The sequence below is a fragment of the Diadema setosum genome, chromosome 17 (genome assembly GCF_964275005.1).
Source record: "Diadema setosum chromosome 17, eeDiaSeto1, whole genome shotgun sequence".
Taxonomy (NCBI): domain Eukaryota; kingdom Metazoa; phylum Echinodermata; class Echinoidea; order Diadematoida; family Diadematidae; genus Diadema; species Diadema setosum.
In genome coordinates, this window is record NC_092701.1 from 25,507,676 (window position 1) to 25,526,998 (window position 19,323).

Consider the following 19,323-nt stretch of genomic DNA (forward strand, 5'->3'; position numbering starts at 1 on the left):
TACGTGATTTCAAAGGGCGAAATTTTGTCTCAGATGGAGCATAGGTATCGAGTACCTTAGTAACTCCAGAAACATACCAATCAAACAAGGACTCGCTATCTAATCCTGCGGGTTGAGACGACACTAAATCCTGCAAAGCATTAGCAAATTGAACTTTATCAATTTTGCGATAATTGGGTAATGAAGAAGTAATAGAAATTAACTCTGATTTCTGTTTAGCCAGTGAGAAACGGATCATACACTATGATGATCAGAGATACATGTTTCAACTGTATTACAATCTGATATTACTAAATCATCTCGGGTAAAAACTAAATCTAAGGTGTGACCCAGATTATAAGTTGGACCTTGAACGTGTTGGATAAGCCAGCAGATGCTATACTATTATTCATATGGAGCACAGCGCTTTTAGACATGTCTTCCCAATGGATATTGAAGTCGCCTAATAACACCAATTTCCCCGGATACAAGGATATCTCACTTACAAATTCATCGAATTCGTTCAGAAACTTAGAAGATGTGAGTCTATTTACTGAAGAGGGTGGTGGTCTATGCACAATGAAAAAATTGACCGAACATGACAAATCAGTAATGTGTGCATACTCAAAAGTGGAAAAAGACAGAACAAAATTTTTCATCATCAACTTAAGAGTAGACTTGTACAATACACCAATTCCACCCCCACGTGTATTTGTATTTCGTGGTGAATTTATAAAGGAATACCCTCTAGGAGTCAACTCCCCAATTATCACATCGTCCTTGGAGTTAAGCCAGATTTCTGTGATAAACATGATATCGAAGTCATGTTCGTGAACATATTCAGCAATGCATATAGTTTTGTTTCTGACAGAATGTGCATTCCATAAACAGACATTACAATTGGACTCTACAAAAGAATTACTTAAATTTGGCACGACTTTAAGATTGTCGACGTTCATCCCTCTCAGTTTCTTGTAGGTCAGTTTCCTACTTGATGAGGTGATCACTGGTATATGTGACGATGAAGGGGCACTTAGAATAATTGTGCTCACTCGTGTCCGTGAAATCGAATGCAAATCTGATGAAATAAGGCGGGAAAACCTATATTATCCCCCTGCCTTCTGAAAGAGGCAAGTCAAGTGGTCTTTTTAATGATGCGAGAAAAGTGAAAATAATATGTTGAAATGTCTTTATATTTTCTTAACATTGTTCTATACATGTAACATCACTAGCTGTAATAGTCTTCTCACCCTGCAGTGACAGAGCAGAAACTTAAAAAATTCAAAACTTTTGAACTGACGGTCCGATTTCCCCCAAACTTTCACTGATATGCTGTACTGCATGCATTCACTCAATCCACATGAAGGTGGATTGGTCCTTTGATATTTCAAAGCCCTCAATTGTAAAAGAGCTTCATCATCTAGATTTGAATCCAGCACTCACAAAAGAAAAAAGCAAAACAGGCGGGTTCAGCTTCTTGCACCAATACTATCAAACATTTAAAATGATATAAAATGCACAGGCCAAAGAGATAGAGAGAGAGGGAGAGAGAGAGAGAGAGGGGGGGGGGGGGGAGAGAAAAAGAGATAATGCTTTGTGAATTTGTTAAGGGTCGAAAGTAGTTTTCCACCCTCAAGAGTTTTGCTTATCACTTTGGTTTACATATTTCGTGTTCAAAACATGCATCATAGTACAGCACAATTCTTTATGGAGTCGTTCAGCTTGCTGGAAGCACTTAGCCAGTATAACTGTAGTCCGAAAGTATCTCATGAAAGTCTGTAACTATCACAGAAATATGATAATAGATCTATGATAGTAACATGACAATACAATATCTCAAACGATAGAGTGGGCGTTATATTACTGAAACTATAACGATTGGCATTCTCGAGTGGCTGTATGCTGTGGATCCTCCTGTATCGCTTCCTTGAAAGCCCAGGCAACTTTATGAGATAATTACAATTTCATTATGCTCGAACGCATTCTTATCATGCGCACTCAGACTTTATAATACTCCAACGTCATCAATCAGTACCATCAACTGCAATTATCGTTCATTCCTATTCCACGTACCGGTTGCATGTAGGGTTTCAAGGGAACATTACACCGACTTTCAGTCTTTTGAATAATAGCGTGCTGGTATTTCGGAGTTATCTGCAGTGGCTGTGCTATGATTCCCCCTTTTTCGCGATGGAGGAAAGAATGATATTCCTTGTATGGATTTCTGCTCATTTCATGTTTTGCAATCCTTCTATGAGGTCCTCAGCATTGGGAACTAATACATGTAGGTATACCTTTCAATTTTCTTTCCATCATTGACATATCTAGCACATTTCTCTCTTTCTCAGTTCTTATTGCATGTCAGTCTTTACACAAGAATGGAATGTTATATCAGATATGCTTGAACCTCTGTTCTAACAATTCCCACGAGTAATTAGGTTCTATTAAGTTAACCTTTATCATTTTTTTTTATCTGCTCCGCTTTTGAAAGAAAAACATTATATAACTTATTAAATAATGAAGACGAATGCGTTCAAAGAATTTGGTAAGAAATAGTACATGATTCGGTGCTTTAAATCATGTCACCGAACTGACATCAGCTCGAATACTTGAGGAATGTTTCATTGTTCCCTTTATTACTATTCTCATAATTCATTGATTTACGTGAACCCTTTGTTATCCTTATCATCACGCAGATTTCAGTGTAAATTGTTCGGGGATTCCAGAACGGGAGATATGGTGTAACCGAACCTGCGCTGACAACCGTGATAGTTGGGTTCTGCAGGCACCCCGTGGAAGGAGAATCCTCTATACCCTCAATTCCATCAACAATAATGTGGTGGGATTCAAAAGACTTGATGAAATAGCAAACAAGGCTACTTGGAATCTCATATTGAAAGGCTCAGAGTATTCTTCCTTTTTATCGCTCACCCATCAGACGAAGCTACGGTTATGGTATATATATCTACCCTGTGAAATTCAAGATGAACGTGAAGTGTTACGGAGGTAAGTGTAGTTTACACAGCATAAATACAACTGTCCACTGACTGTTACTTACTCCAACACTTGTTTTCCCTCCGTTATTCGAAACCTGATGTTTCCATCTGCATGACAGAACATAAAATCTAGGGATGAGTTGACAATAATTGTAAAAAAGACGTGTGGTTTAATCATCGTGTTTCTAAAAGAGTGAAACATGAAAATCTCCAGCGAGGACGCACTCCGTTGACACACATTACTATTAAAAACAATAAATTATTCAAGTCTTAAAACGTAAAAGACGCGATGAAACAGTGACATAAAATAGAAGTAAAATGAAAGTATACAAAGTTATTGAATGCCGTGTCATATGCCTCATTTTCATCGAAGCCATACTGCAATGTATCAAAATGTCATTTTATGTACAGTATACAAATATTCAGTGATTGACAAACAATTATATATACAGGACAGAAATACTGGAACGATCTCCCAATACAAATTAAGACACAATTTATTGAATTATTACATTTGCGTAAGTCCATTGAAATTTCTCTCTATCTTGTTTATGCGCGTTTTGCTGCTGTGCTTGGTTGTTGTTATTCAAATCAGTTGAGCCTCGCTGTTTGCGCTCTTTAATTCCTCCACATTAGTATACTTCTTCCTAATGTACAGACTTTGGAACTCGTTAACAGCTGGCTTTCTTGTACCAATTAGATTTTATACATTGGAGTTCCAACTGGCTGTGATTATTCAAACAGTTGTCAGATTTCTATTGATGTACAAAGGAATTCCACAGGTGCACTTGTGCCTTTGATGATCGATCTTCCTTGCCACCGTCGCTCAGAATTCTGAAGATTAATTTTGAACGTTATCACAATTTTGGCCATATTTTGCTTATCTATTTATTAAATGAAATGAAATTTCAATTAATGATAAAGCATGTATAACAAAAGACATTTCCGTCCAGAAATTTGCGCAAAAGTGTAAATCTGAGCTGTATCATGTGAAAATGTTTAAAACTGTACCATCCTGGAAAGCTGGTTTTATCACTTTTCCGCTTAGTTTCCACAAATGAAACTAATATGGAATAATCTTCAAGTATAATTCTTTATTGATAGATATATCAGATTAGTGCCCGGGTATGCCCAGTCGGTTGTGACTAAATTCTCTAGAACCTCCTTGGTTGTACTCACGTCATTGCTACTAGCTGGTAAATCTTTTGTTAGTACATCACAACCGTCTTATTTCCTTTGCTAGATGTTCGAAGCCGCCGCTAAAAAATATTTGAAGCATGTGCCAACCAGGATCTACCGCGCAGATGCCGAAGACAATTGACTCGTGTCTCATTGCATAATCACCAGCCACTTTCAAAGGAAGATATCTCTTTGTGATGGTAATTACTTTTCACTATCCCTTCTTATAAAAGGTAGGTGGTACAGACACGAGGATGCGCGAATAGAAATTGAGCAAAAATGCTGAAATAAAGATGAAAATTTCTCGACTGGGCATGCCCGGGCACTAATTTGATATACCTATCAATAAAGAATTATACTTGAAGATTATTCCATATTAGTTTCATTTGTGGAAATTATACGGAAAAGTGATAAAACCAGCTTTCCAGGATGCTACAGTTTTAAACATTTTCATATGATACAGCTCTGATTTACACTTTTGCACAAATTTCTGGAAGGGATTGACTTTTGTTTTACATGCTTTATCATTAAGTGAAATTTCATTTCATTTGATAAATAAATAAGCAAAATATGACCAACATTATGATAACGTTCAAAATGAATCTTCAGATTGCTCAGCAAGACGGCGGCTTGAAACATCGATCATCAAAGGCACAAGTGCACCTGTCATGCCTGTGGAATTCTTTTGTACATCAATAGAAATCTGACAACTGTTTGAATAATTACACCCAGTTGGAACTCCAATGTATAAAACCTCCTTGGTACATGCATGTTCTCTCTCCCTTATAAAGGCTTCCCATGTCTCTTCTGAGGACCAACATGTCGAGTGTTTGCAGTATTGTTCAAATCGTATTATCACACCATAATCGTTAACATCTCGAAAACAACTGTTCATATACGTCTGCAGAATGTGGTTATTTGTTTGTTTGTTTTCACTATATGTATTTGAGAAGAATCTGTTATTTCCCCGATATCCTTGCCTTTTAGTTTTGTTTTCTATATTTTGGTGCTATGTTGCAGCCGTGCTCCTTATGTGGTTTTGTATATCCTCTGTTCAGAATTTGGGATCTACGCTTAACAAGCTTACTTTTAAGTAGGTTCCATCATTTTTCTCTAGCATTTATACAGAAAGCCAAATTTACGAAGAGTGACCGTCATGTTTTTTTTTTATATGTTCACAATAATTTACTGTGCATCCTAGCCTGCTAATTTGATTCACTTTATTTTATTAAATTTGATGTACATTTCTTCATTGAGAAATATGAAAATGAATTGAATTAAATTAGATCAAATCATTTCATGGGATTGTTATGGCTCAGGGAAGAGAAACATACGAAATAAAATTTGCGTCAGTACTTTGTCCTTGAAGATAATCGATGGCAATTGCAATGGGGAGTATCCGGCAAATCTGACATGTTATTTTTTTTTTTTTTAATACTTCGTTGGTAGATATCCTGGCCATTATTCTTAAAAAATGCAAAACAGAAAGAGTTTATTAATGTCCTTGACCATGTGTTGTGTTGTTGCCCATGAGTGTTGTTGTAAAAATCAATTCACATAATAGCCATCATTCTGTATCCGTATCTGTCATAATGTATTATTGTACTGTATATTGTACTTAAATTGCTGCAAATGTTTATTCCAATACCGGATGAACAGAAAGCCGTCAAGTAGGCTTACCAACTATAACTTAATAGATTGATATCTCGACATTCGCTAATAATTAATCTCTAGAATAATAAGCGTTATTATAGATCTTTAGGTCACGTATGAATTGCATTATGGATTCTATTAGTGCCAGTTGACTCACGAAAGTTTATTTAGTTTCGTCATATTGTTCCCAAAATAATGTGGGGAGGAGAATTAAAGTAGAGTGAGATCTGTATTAAAAACAACGACAAAAAATTATAAATCGCATTGCTTCTTCTGTTCCTTTTGAGAAACTGTTAAGGGGAAACTATACAGTGTATAACTCGAAGAAGGATTTAGACCATAATTCTGATAATCGTCTTCACCTCGAATGAGCTACGACATGAATGATTGCTTATAGATTATTAGTTACCTTAAATAACATTTCGAACCTTGGTCATTAATTTTCAAGAGATACCATCGGTAAAGTTGGCTGACGGACCCTCTCCCCTTGAAGGCCTGGTGGTTATCGAATCGGATAAATACGTCTGCTATGATGGATTTACCGACAAAGCTGCTGAATTGGTCTGCGAAGAGCTAGGCTTCCCGGCTGCAAAGGGCTTTACGGGTCATTCAAGTTTGGCCAGTATGACTACAGCAACACGACACAGGATTCAAGTGGTATCATGTCGTAAAGGTAACCGCAGAATTGCATGCATGCCGGATCAGAATGTGTGAATGTATATGTATACCATATCCCAGAAAGAATAGCATGTATCGCATCAAATAAACTTGATCGCTACAAAGCACACTTTGTGTCCGACGTAACTCTGCAATATATTTAAAGATGGAAATACATAAACTGAAGCTAATGAGGTAGGCCTTTTGTCATTGCCATGATTCGTTTTCTTAACCATTGTTAACGTGCAACAGTTTTAATTTCCCGATATTTCAAAACTCCTTATATAATAAACTCTCTTTTTAAACTATACTGCCTGTTTTCTTGCTACAGACATACACAATGATGAAAAAAAAATACTTACAAATGACTACGTTCTTTGACGCTGGATGACAGTACTTAATGGTATAAATGCAGCAATCAAACGTTCATTAGAATAAGATTCGTTTTCTCTTCACACAAACTTATTAATGCCCAAATGTGTTCATTGCTGATATTGTCGTTGTGTTTTGTTACTATGTAGCTATTTTCTTTTTACATACATATTACACATGAGAGCCGTTATCTGTGTATCAAACTTTTATGAGAAATGCGGCGTTCAAACTTTATCTTTTTCATGAACGATTTGTACAATATCAATACACAGATTCGCTGCGTGTAATAGACTGCTTGACAGCAACCGAGTGTTTCTCAAACATGATTGTTAGACTCCAATGCCGAGGTAAGAGATTCAAAATGTCTTATGAAAACATTTATATATTCTTATCATTCATAAAGTCCAGACGTTCGCAAACATATTGATACCTATTCTTATGCTTTTGTGTGACTCTATATTATATACGTCGCATGGAAAGAGTGAATTAGTGTGTTTGATGTATGCGAACATAGTGTTCTTTTAGTCGCTAATTGTGTATGATGGAATGAAACTAGACACTGTTAAGAACCATAGATTCCGCTGTCAGCACACACACACATATATGTATGTATGTATGCATGTATGTATGTGTTTGATATTTTCAGGCGCTACAGATGTAAAGCAATTAACCTGTATTCAAACAGAAACACTTATCAAACTGTAATTTCAGGGATGATTTGTGACTAGTGATAGCTGTTGTTAAAATGCATTGGCCATAATGCACACTTCAAAGTACATGTATCAGGTATTGGAAGGCTGAAATAATCATAACATTCTATCACTGCGTAGAGCCTGCATTTCTTGGATGCTACAAAGACAACCAACTAAACTTTCAAACAGAGTTTAACACCGGATTTGGCGTTGATTCGGAAAGCGAGTGCATGTCTACATGTAGAAGACAGTCCGAAAGCAATGGCGTTGCTGTCATGCATGAAGGATTGTGCATTTGCTATCAGTCCGAAACGTATGCGCAGATCATTTCTGGCGGAAACTTTTCTCACAATTGGACATGTCCACTTGCGACAGAATTTGACTTCGACCGACATCATTCATTTAACCGTGAGTAATCCGATAAGCAAAGATTTCTTGACATCAGAGAGTGAAATAAATGTAGGCAAGCATCGGTGATGATAATGACGACAGTATAATTTGTCAGCGACTGTTGATACCTGTAATATGCTTTGTCAGGTTCATATCTTTGACATGTTTAATAACAAATTAAACTCCTATATATTTACTGTTATCGTGTACAATCAATGTTTATGATTTATGTTTACGTTCTGTGCTAGTCAGCTAGTCTTTTAATTTGGCAGATGAACAGGCATCTGAACCTCACCAAAAGCGATACAAAAGTGAATCTGTTTACATAACTATAGTATCTTTCTTCATAATGATTATTCCATGCAATATACGTTTATTATCGCAATGATATGATTATTTCAAGTTTTCCCTCATAGCTCATAGGAATTCCCTATACATGTCTCCTTTATTGAAAGTCTCTGTCGGATTTTGTGATCATCCTGAGATTGTGCCCAATGGAAGTTGGGACTCGGATATCACGAGCTTCGGGTCGAAGATAACTCTCACCTGTGACGAAGGTTACACCGTCAACGTGAGTGCGATACTGCAGTGTGTGGGACTACCAGGATGGTCGACTTACTTCCCGGTTTGGAACGCTTCGGTCCCTTCTTGCCAAGCAGTCGAAAGTAAAAACAAACGGCATCTCCTGAAATCAATTTGACTATATTATCGGTGATTATGATCTTAAAAATCTCTGCTTTGTGCAATAGTGTAAGAGAAATAAAAAGACAGCATTTTACATTATACCTGAAAGGGAGGAACTGCAAATTATACTCTAACTTTTTTTTGCGGATTTTTTTTTTTTTTTTTTTTTTGGTAAGCATCTATACTTTCCGAGAGTTATCGTCATCTGAGTGCAGATGATAACAATGTGTGCCATTTGAGCCTTCACCTGAAACACACCACGTAGAGCGCACCAGTGGGAATTAATACTGCCATATTTGATAGGCATGATAGGAGAAAAATTGAAATTACTAGCAGTCATTCAAATGCATTGACATGAGACAATGCTTACCAACAAATTTCCCATTTCTCGGAATTATGCACAATCTTGTTGTATCCTGTGAAGTAATTCATTGGGAAATATCAATTTTATTTTTTTCTTTTATAATCGGTCTATCTTCTTCGTGAGCATGATACGTGCTCTGAAATGCTCACTGCATGTTTTCTTTCTCTTAATTTGAAAATATGCCAAAGAGATGGGCATTTTTACCACCTGATCACGTGAGATTACGACACCACATGCACCACTGATTTGAACGCCATGAAGTTACTGAAATTCATCCTTTCTTTGTTGTGCTTTCAGACATCTTTTCATGAGTTTGTCATTGTTTTTGTGGATGGGAATGTTTGTTCACAGACGCAGAGTGGCAAGATGGCAATATCACCACGATGCCTACACAAAGTATAGAAAGCACTGCTCAGGGTATGTACTACATTGGCAAGTACGGTGTAACATAATATGAGCAAAACTTTGTGTGCAATGATAAAGTGATCGCAATGTTAACAGTAATTGATATTTGTAATTTTTCTAGAGTGTGATAAGCTTGAAGGCCCCTATGCGCTTGAATAAACATCACCACCAACAAAAAAAGATGGTAATTCACTAATATGAAGTTCGCAGGCATCGAGAGTAATGACAACTATCTGCTTAAATTTCTGTTATCTGCAAAGCCTATCACTTCATTTTTTTAACTATTATAATTAATTTGGGACATACAATTACAAGACAAAGACATGAATTCAATAAAGAATTTCTGTTTAGTGTATAATTCCCTTTTAGGAGAAGAATCTCATGACGGAATTTTGGATTTTTTTCTTTTGATTTTTGCTATCAGGATTTCTGAGTCCTCTTCCCTTTATTTTTTTTTCGGGAGAGCCAGATTTTTTTTTTTTTTTTTTTTTTTGGGGGGGGGGGAGATGAGGGTCGGCGACCTGTGCAATGCCAACATCTCCATTATGAACATTCATGGTCTACAAATTTTCATACTTTTATTATCACCACGTACAAAAATCTGATATCTTACAGATGAATAAATCTATTATGAAGGTTGTTTTTTTTTTTCATTTTGAGAATAGGTGTTTAGGACATTATATCATCAGCATGTATACCATCAATAATTGCAGTGGGTTTATCTCAATGTACAGGGCAGACGCAGACTACCCAAGCAATTACGTCATTGCGAGCGACAACTGAAACGTCTCAGCCAGGTGAGTTTAGTAATTGATTCGACCCGTAGTAAAAATATTTTTGCTTCTAATGTTTCCACTTTTACCTCTTAACGCATTAATTGCATACGCATAATTACATTAGTACTACTTCGCAATTATTGCCTAAAGTGCATCATTTGTTTCACCACTTTGTTTAAATGGAAACACACTAAATTTGGTTCTTCATCGTTTGTTCATAATGAAATCATCATGAATCAATGAACTGGATTCAAGTTTTGAAGTTGTTACTGTCTTAGAGAGAAGTGTTTAATTCTTATGATACAAGAATAACAAAAATTAATGTCCATGAAGAAATGTTGCAAAGCACCGTGCTTCAACAGGAACTAAATAGAAAACTGTTATTCATCGATTATCAGTTTTTCGTGGTGACGTAACTATCATAACGCAAATATTCGTTGATCCAATGAAAAGACATTTTCCTGAAAAAAAAAAAGCTTAATGAGGGAAAATAGGTTACAAGTGCAATGAAATTACATCTTTGTCATTGTGCAAAAGGGCCAAGTGATACTGTGAAGTATAAAAAGTAAGCAATATCAATGACCATATTTTGTTCCCCCGTTATTCTTTTATAATTTTGGAAATTCTAAACCCGCTCTCTACAGTGTATGTAGATCAGATTTTGATGTAATACACTTTACTACTTTACTATCCGAACTATTTTCATAGTATGTATGTTTACATAATCTATAATTCATTTCAATATAGATGTTTTATCAAACATTATAATTACATGTATCTTTTAGTAATTGTATCGAAATAAAATGTGACATTAGGAATATACAGTGTACATGTATATGAATATTGTGCATTTATATCTTAAATATTCAGTTAATGCTCTATCTTCCAGTTCGTGAGAGTGACGAGAATAATTATATTACGTACATCCTGGGAACCCTTCTCGTTGTTTTTGCTGTGGTTGGCATACTATCCATCGCTTGGTGTAGGCATCAACAGAAAAGGTGAATTTTTGTGAAAACTAGTTTGTAGATCTAGGGTGTGGAATCATTGTATGCTACCCAGGAAACAAATAAAGCATATTCAGAAATGAGTGTACATTACTGAATGCACATGAATGTTGAAGTAAGTTTGCTGATTTGTATTCTTCTTACATAACTATTGGTGGGTGGACTTGTTATCACGAAAACCAGAGTTTTTGGTCGCCAGACAAAATGATGTGGAGTTGAATTTTGGAGGCTGTCAAGCGAGTGTGAGTGGTTAGACTGCCAATTTGTGAATGCAGGTTTATCAAACGAGATGAGTATCTCTCCCAGTCCAAGTGCAAGTATTGAGTCAGCCTTGTGGTATTGTTTTAAAACAATAAAAGACATTCATCTTGATTTGATTTGCTGATCTCGTAAATATGACTCTTATAATTTTTTGAAATAAAATTGCATCTTTTAAAGACCCCGTATCGTGGGGATACATGGATTCGAAAGGCGGGCCCGGTTCGGGTATATTCGAAAATCCCCGTAACAAATTGTGCACAGTTTTATCACTGATCACTGATGTGCAAGTACATACTCAGCCTAAAAAAAAAGGGGGGGGGAGGGGAGAAGAAAAATCTTGACTGGAATCGTCCCTAAAACAACTGGCTGACGAGCACTATTCGTTGTCTCGAATATGCCTCGGTGGGCAGCGAATTAAGACCGATTCAGTCGGACACCCACATTTTCCAGTGCTACCGAGTCTTTAATTATTGACAATTCTAACCAGTCGTCTGACTAGTCTGCAGGGAGAAAGCCTCGAATGATATAACAATAGGAAGTCAAGCTTACTAGACCTTCAAACTGAAATGAACCGAATCAAAAGTAAAGTGGCACGGGTGAACACGAAGAAAGGGCAAAATTAATATACCTCTTTTTGTCAGCTCTAGGATTTCCGACATTATTACGCTAAACTATACATGGTCACGCGTCAAGCGCTGTCGATACCACGACACTATATTATGTGACTGCGCACCATGATTCTTTTGCAGTTTTTCAAATACTTTGTTTCGGTCTGATGTAGGCTTTCTCACATTTACCGATTTAAAACACTAGAAACCCTTCAGACAGTTTTCATCTCTAATAATTGAAATCACACTAATGTTGCATTTGAAGTTTATATTGGCCATAAATATAATGTAATTTAATGATGAGCAAACTTTCAGTTCAGTTTAATACATGTAACCACTTAATTGTGGTTGTCATGGAAATTTATATCTCTTTTCTTTGTTCCATTCATTGCAGACAGCTGGGGAAAATTACGCATTTGCCTAGACCCTTAACTTTAAAGCCTCTCTTCTGAGTACACACTTTTGCAGTGTGTGAACTGTCTTTCCATTATTTAAATGGGTTTGGCAAGTCTATTTGCACTGAAGTATATATTTCATTTTAAAGGGACTGTACAGTATCGTTGAGATGGGGATTCATGTTTTGAACATTCCTAACTGAGATAATGAGAAACCTCATATGAAATATGAAAGAGCATGTAATTTTAAGAAGGATGCAGCATTTATTTGATGAAAACTGGTTTTCAAATGGCTGAGATATCCAAAAAAGTGATAATGATAAAAGGCGACAGGCCACGCTTTTATAATAATCTCTTTGTTTCACATTGTTTTTGGATATCTCAGCCATTTCAAAACCGATTTTCATCAAATAAACTGTTCATACCCCTTAGAATTGCATGCTCTTTGACATCTCATAGAGTGGTTTCTGAGCATCTCGCAAAATGTTAAAGGCTACATTTTTACCTCGACCAGAACTGTACACACCCTTTAAATCTTAGATTCTGCTCTTCCACAATCTACTCTTAACTAAAAACCCATGTATGGCGACTTTTTGGTGGCTTTGCGATGCACGGTCACATGATATTATGCGTAAAATCATAAATTCAATTTCCCCATTAAATTGCAGACATTGGAGATCCCAAACCTCGCATCAGCCAAATGTTCACCCAAATGGCGGGCAGCTTCAGATGAATCCCATCGACACTTCTGTACAAGAGCCAATCACGACGGATCATACCGTTTTGTCGGACGCTACCAATCCCAGTGCTACAACAGCTGGTAGCTTTTTGCCTCATATTCTGGGCAACACCGTCGGAGACAGAGGGGGCCATCTCGGGCACACTAGTCACATCTACCAAGATGCTGAAGAGATAGACGAGGGGCTTTCTACCTTTATCAGCATAAATCGTGGCTTCCCTTGTACAGTTCCTGACGAAAGTCACATAAATACCGGCATCGGCACTTCTTTGACCTCAATGAATATTTCTTCTGATAATGAATATTGTGGCCTGCAGGAGACATCGCTGGACCAACCAGCGTGTGCTTCTGGAGATGATAATGACTACCAGGATGTAGACCTTTGTAAATTGGACGGGAGGATGAATGGTGCCATTAGATCCACTGGTAAAGCGTGCTTGTATGATGACAGTTATTACAATTCACTGACGTTATTTCACGATTCATCCGAAATGCCTACAGAAAGCGAGTACGATCGCCTCAATCATGCTTTCCCTGACGACAGAACAGGAAGTCGCAACCCTGGTCTGTCACCTATGGGTCAAACTTCACAGCGTAAGATCTACCCTGACAGAAAATATAGTAAGCCCTGTTCCAGCAAGGATGCTATAAAAGCAATGCCTTCTGAAGATGTCTTCTACTATCAACTGAATCCGGAGCAACAAAGTGACATTGATACCAACAAGCAACCGCGATGTCCTGATGCTTTCGACTCTGGAGATTATAGTCTGTTGAATCCTGAAAAAGACTTCGCCAATGATCTTCGTCCTAAGATGACAGAAGGGGACAGCTTCAATGATTGTCACGACACTGTGATTCAGAACCCGGAGAGTTTTATGTCAAGACCCCAAACCCGAGAGGACATGTACGCGACGGTGAACAAAACAGTAGGTAACATTTCGATCGTAGAACCGCCACCGTGTGAGGAGCTCTATGCACAGGTGGATAAAACACGAGGAGCTTCTAGGGTTGAGTCAGAACCAATGATGCAGGAAGAAATCTATATGAACTACACTGATACGTAGGTGGCTATTTGAAAGAATTCGAATTCACGAAGGTGGTACAAAATAATGAAACCAAGAATTCGAATTCACGAAGGTGGTACAAATGAAACCATGGTTTAAACCATGGTTTCATTTGTACATGTACCACCTTCGTGAATTCGGGCCTGTGGGTTCTCACAGAATGTATATACCAACACAGCACATAATCCACAAGTTCTTAGAAAGTATAATATATTATTTTGTGATTGTTATTTTGAAATCTTTCACTTTATTGCTAAAATCAATATGCAAATTAAGATTATGAACGACATTTTATAATAAAGTGATAGACAAAATTGCAAAAGAAACAAAATGATTCAAATACTAGTAGCGATTAATTTTTTTTTTTGATGTATCATTGTAGTGTTGATGGATATCTTAAAGTTTGATGATGTAATATAGTGTATAAATTCAACCAAGTAGCTTATTATTAACATTTTTCCTTTTTCCTCTAAGATTTCATGCTTTCAAGGATTAAGCCATGGTAATAACTGTGCTTACATTCGTGTACGTGTACAAAGATTACGGCGTATTATCAGCTCAACTGACAACCCCCCCCCCCCAAAAAAAAACAACAACAACAACAACAACAACAAACAAACAAACAAAAACAAACAAACAAACAAACAGGTCTGTAATAATTTTAAATGAAACGCAGTTTGGAGACTATATTGTCACTATAGTAATCTGTTACAGGGTGATGGGTGACACGAGCAAGACAGAAATTGAAGTTGATGTAATCACCATATACAAGGAAAAATGCATGCGTCCGTGTGTAATAAACTTACAAGTTTTCATACTTGATAACCAAATTGTCGCAGTGAGATCAGAATGAATCCATTACTAAACCATGTATTTCATGATTACATAGATAACGTATGAACTTGACAGAATATCAAACTCATGTTAAATTGATACATGTACTGTATGTGATGCTAAAACCGTAACAATTATAACGTGAGACCAAAAGAATAGGGTATGATTTTAAAGAATTCTATTCACTCACGGTATTGTCTTCATCACTGGACTGGAGTGAAATGTTATGTCGTGTTATCGTAACGATGGACACGCTTGTATGTATGATGGTTGTTTTTCTATATTAATATGTGTAATGTTTTTAACTGATATATGTTCCGTAATAAAAAAATTAATAAGCTTCTGGAGTGCTTTTCAATGATGAAAAGTTTGTGCCCATTATTACCATAATCCTATTAAAAGAACGGCAAAGAAATCGTCAATTACATACAGTCCGACCTCTCCTATCCGGCTTCCCTTTATCCGGATGCGATCTCGACGTGATTTTTTTTCTTCAATCTAATAATTACGGGGAAAAGGGGAATTTCAAACTCAAACAAAATTCCTAGACGAACTCACATGAATTAAATATTATTCTCAATATAATGAAGATACATTTACATCTAATTTTATTCTAACATGCATTCGGACATTTACTACCCCCCCCCCCCCAAATCACCGTAGGAACATGGACAGAAAAATTTATCATTAAATCAAGGCACGGTACAGGCGATCATTCGTCGGCAGCTGCGCGTATTAAACATTGAGTCTCAAATCCCTCATCCGCATTAGCTCAGGTCCCTACATGTTTGGATGGAGAGGTCGGACTGTATATGCACAGTTCAAACAGAAATGACATGAACGTTTTCGTATATTTTAGCATAAAAATCAAAAATCAACACAAAGTTGTCACTTCCAACTTTACGTGAGGACTCAAAATAGGTGATCGACATAATTCAACCTATATAGTCAGTCTTTAATTTGGTATATTTTCTGAAAGAGTCATGACAGAGTTAATCAGTTTCTGGATTTTTGTCGATTATAAAAATTTTGTACCATTCATTACCTAAACCCATCACAAGAACGGCAAAGAAATTGTAAATAACATATACGCAGTTTCAATAGAAATGACATGAAAATTTTGCTACATTTTAGCATATGATATGAGAGTTAGCATTCTAGCAAATGAAATAGAAAAGATAATAATGCTGCTCAAATACCGAACGACTTTGGAACTAACACAGGTATGACACGTCGAAGTACAGATTTTGAATGAATGGTTTCTGAAGTTACAGTTTGTGTGTCATCTAAATCACCTATTTGAAATGTGCTTGTTTAGATATCTGCAACATGGTGACGAATCAGAAATATACGTGACGAATCTTTCATCATTTGCTTGGTTGTCCACATTTGCGTGAGATATAAGATAGAGGAGGTCAGTTGAACTCAAGAATCGCAAGTAATCTTAATGGACATTTGTAGGCTAATTTCCTATGTAAAAATAGATGCACTTAACATTAACATCACATCATTATTGGTTATCATAGCAAACAATCAATTAAGGCAGATGTTTATTGCCTTTGTGCGGTGAATTTGCGTTCGTGAGGATTATTTCTCTTTTCAAGGAAAAAATGCGTTGTCCACAAAGCTTTTCAGCTGTCTCTGAAGGAGTGGAAAGAGAGTTAAGTTTCAATTACGCTTACCGACATGGAACAGAATGCATAAGATACCATTTATGCGTATGTAATTGTGATAACAGTGCAATAAAAAATTGTAAGAAGAAAAGCAGGGGCTTATATGCAAAATAAAAAACAAACTATCTTCTGATAATTATAATTATTGTATAGCACAGTCTACGTTTCGTGCGTGTATGTGTTTTTATTCCTACGTATAGGACACCAGAGAGAGAGAGAGAGAGAGAGAGAAAAGTTAGTCTAACCCTGTATATACAAATGAAGAGTTTGTTTGCAAAAACCGATAAGTCCATATTTGCCAAATGGAGATATCTGCGATTAAAGGTCAAGAAAAATAAAGAGAATAATAAGAAAAAATTTGCTTCTTTTGACCATAACTTCAAAAATGTACCTTTATATGTAGTGACCAATATATCATTTAAAAGTTATTATTTTGTACTTTATGACAAAAACCTGACTTCAAAATCTTCAAAAATGGACGGTTTTTGCAAACAAACCCTTCAAATATATGTAAACTTAGATATAAGAAAGAACCATGCCCTTGAGAAAAAAAAAACTTACGAGAAAACTAAACAACTGCTATAACATCAAGAATTTTTAGATTTACAACATGTATATTGTAGTTGCTCCGAGTATTGGCAGTACTAGAAATAGCAATGATAATGTCACAACAGAGGAATGCATTAAATGCCAATCTTGATTTTAATTAAAAATCCGAATTTTCGGGTGTCCTCCCCCTTCGTCAGGGATGACAGTGCGAATGAATTTTCACAGAAAATGAAAATTCATTCGCACTGTCATCCCTGACGAAGGGGAAGGACCCCCGAAAATTCGGATTTTTAATTAAAATCAAGATTGGCATTTAATGCATTCCTCTGTTGTGACATTATTATTGATATATATATATATATATATATATATATATATACACACACACTCAGTATAAGATTTTGACTTAGTTCCACTTTTGTGGATTTTTAGTTGGGCGGTCACATTTAAAGCGAACAAAACGATGCACTGTATAGAGCAACCATTAAAAATCCCTCAAATGAAAATGATTTCTGAAAAGAACGCACCAAAAAACAAAGTTTACTCGGAGCGAAGAGTGCTGCTTCCACTTTTGGTTGCCGAATGAGTGTGGAATTAACAAATTTGCTTTCCACGTCTTGTCCGCGCCCTAGTGGACGCCTGGTCTTAGTGGCCACGTAAAAGATAAGTTTGATTGTGCAATGATTTTCCTGACAGAAAGTTTTGCTGTATGATAGTTTTCTTCAGTTTAAAAGTCCCTGCAGTGGTAAACCGCTTCCGGGTTTGTACTTTTCCACAATGAATCATTCATCGCCATTTTGGGGTTAACCGAAATTAAGTCGTGATATTCTGTTGTTTTTTAATTGATAGTGACTATTCATCTTTACACATTCGCAGTTTAGTCGATGTTAGTATTTTATGACCAAAAACTTAAAACAGAGACATTGGGTTTCTAGATGATGGGAAAGAAAAGAACGGACCGAAAAACTGAGACCCCGCTTTGTATACTTTAAATGAGCGTTTATTCTTTTGATTCATAAGATTTATTTATTATTATTCTTGAAATAATAACAAATATCAAAAATTCATATCAAACAGAAAAAAAAAAGGAAATGGATTCGTTCTTTGGATTGATAGATGATAAGGCTTTCTGCAAAGAAAAGGAAAATTCACGGGTGCACGTCACGAGTTCGACACCCACGAGTCATACAGCCCAGGAGTCATACCTAACGAGCCATGCTGCCCATGAACTCGACACTATACACGAGGCAAATAAGGCCGATGAATCAACACTAGGCAAAAACAGTCCACGAGTCCAACACTAAATAAACAAGGCCCACGAGTTCGACACTCATTACATCTCGGGACTTAAACCCCCCATTCAAAGATATTAAACATGAATAACATTTCGTGAAATTGCAAATAGAGTTTTAAAGCTTGCTCCAGTTATTACAATTCCCGACCTCGCGGAAATGATTTGTGCAACATATAAAGCGAGGAGAATACCATTCTCCTGTCTATTTCGAAAACCTAAAGAATCTCGCAAAATACACCTGATACTTGTGACGTCACTGAATGGAATCAGCAAGCAAGAGCAGACTACGTCCTATAAATAATGCACAGGCTGATGATGATGATGATTTTGTATAGTGTCAAAATATCTGTTGTATACAGAAACATTCAAAGGCGCAGATTCCTGCAAGAAAGTTAGCAATTAAATGCCTGGTTAAACAAAATTGAGTCTTGAGGGAGGTTTTGAAGTGCTTTACCATGTCAATTTCACGGAAAAAAAAAAATATGGGATGAAGTTCCATAGGCGAGGAGCGATAGAAGAAAACTCGCGGTCTTAAAGGTGTAACTGTTTTCCTTGGTGAGCGTTTAATTGGTATCTAGCCGGAATAAATGCCATACCAGTGCAAAGTGAATCTAACATTTTGCAAAGTAAATCTTTCATTTTGAATGATCTGCTTTTAAAACATCAACAGTAACCAAATAATCTTCAAATAGAAGGTTAAATTCCATGTCTCTCAGACACTTACCCGCCCCGAACACTTCGCCAAAGGTCAT

At 36.5% G+C, this 19,323-nt stretch overlaps 1 protein-coding gene across 1 annotated transcript in view; it reads left to right on the forward strand.

Moving 5' to 3' along the window:
- LOC140240562 (uncharacterized) overlaps positions 1-14,221 on the forward strand; it is a 29,624-nt gene extending 15,403 nt beyond the window's left edge. The window contains exon 8 of the mRNA XM_072320325.1: positions 13,087-14,221. Within this exon, the coding sequence (XP_072176426.1) occupies positions 13,087-14,221 (1,135 nt within the window). The remainder of the gene's footprint in view (positions 1-13,086) is intronic.
- The last annotated feature ends 5,102 nt before the right edge of the window (positions 14,222-19,323 follow it).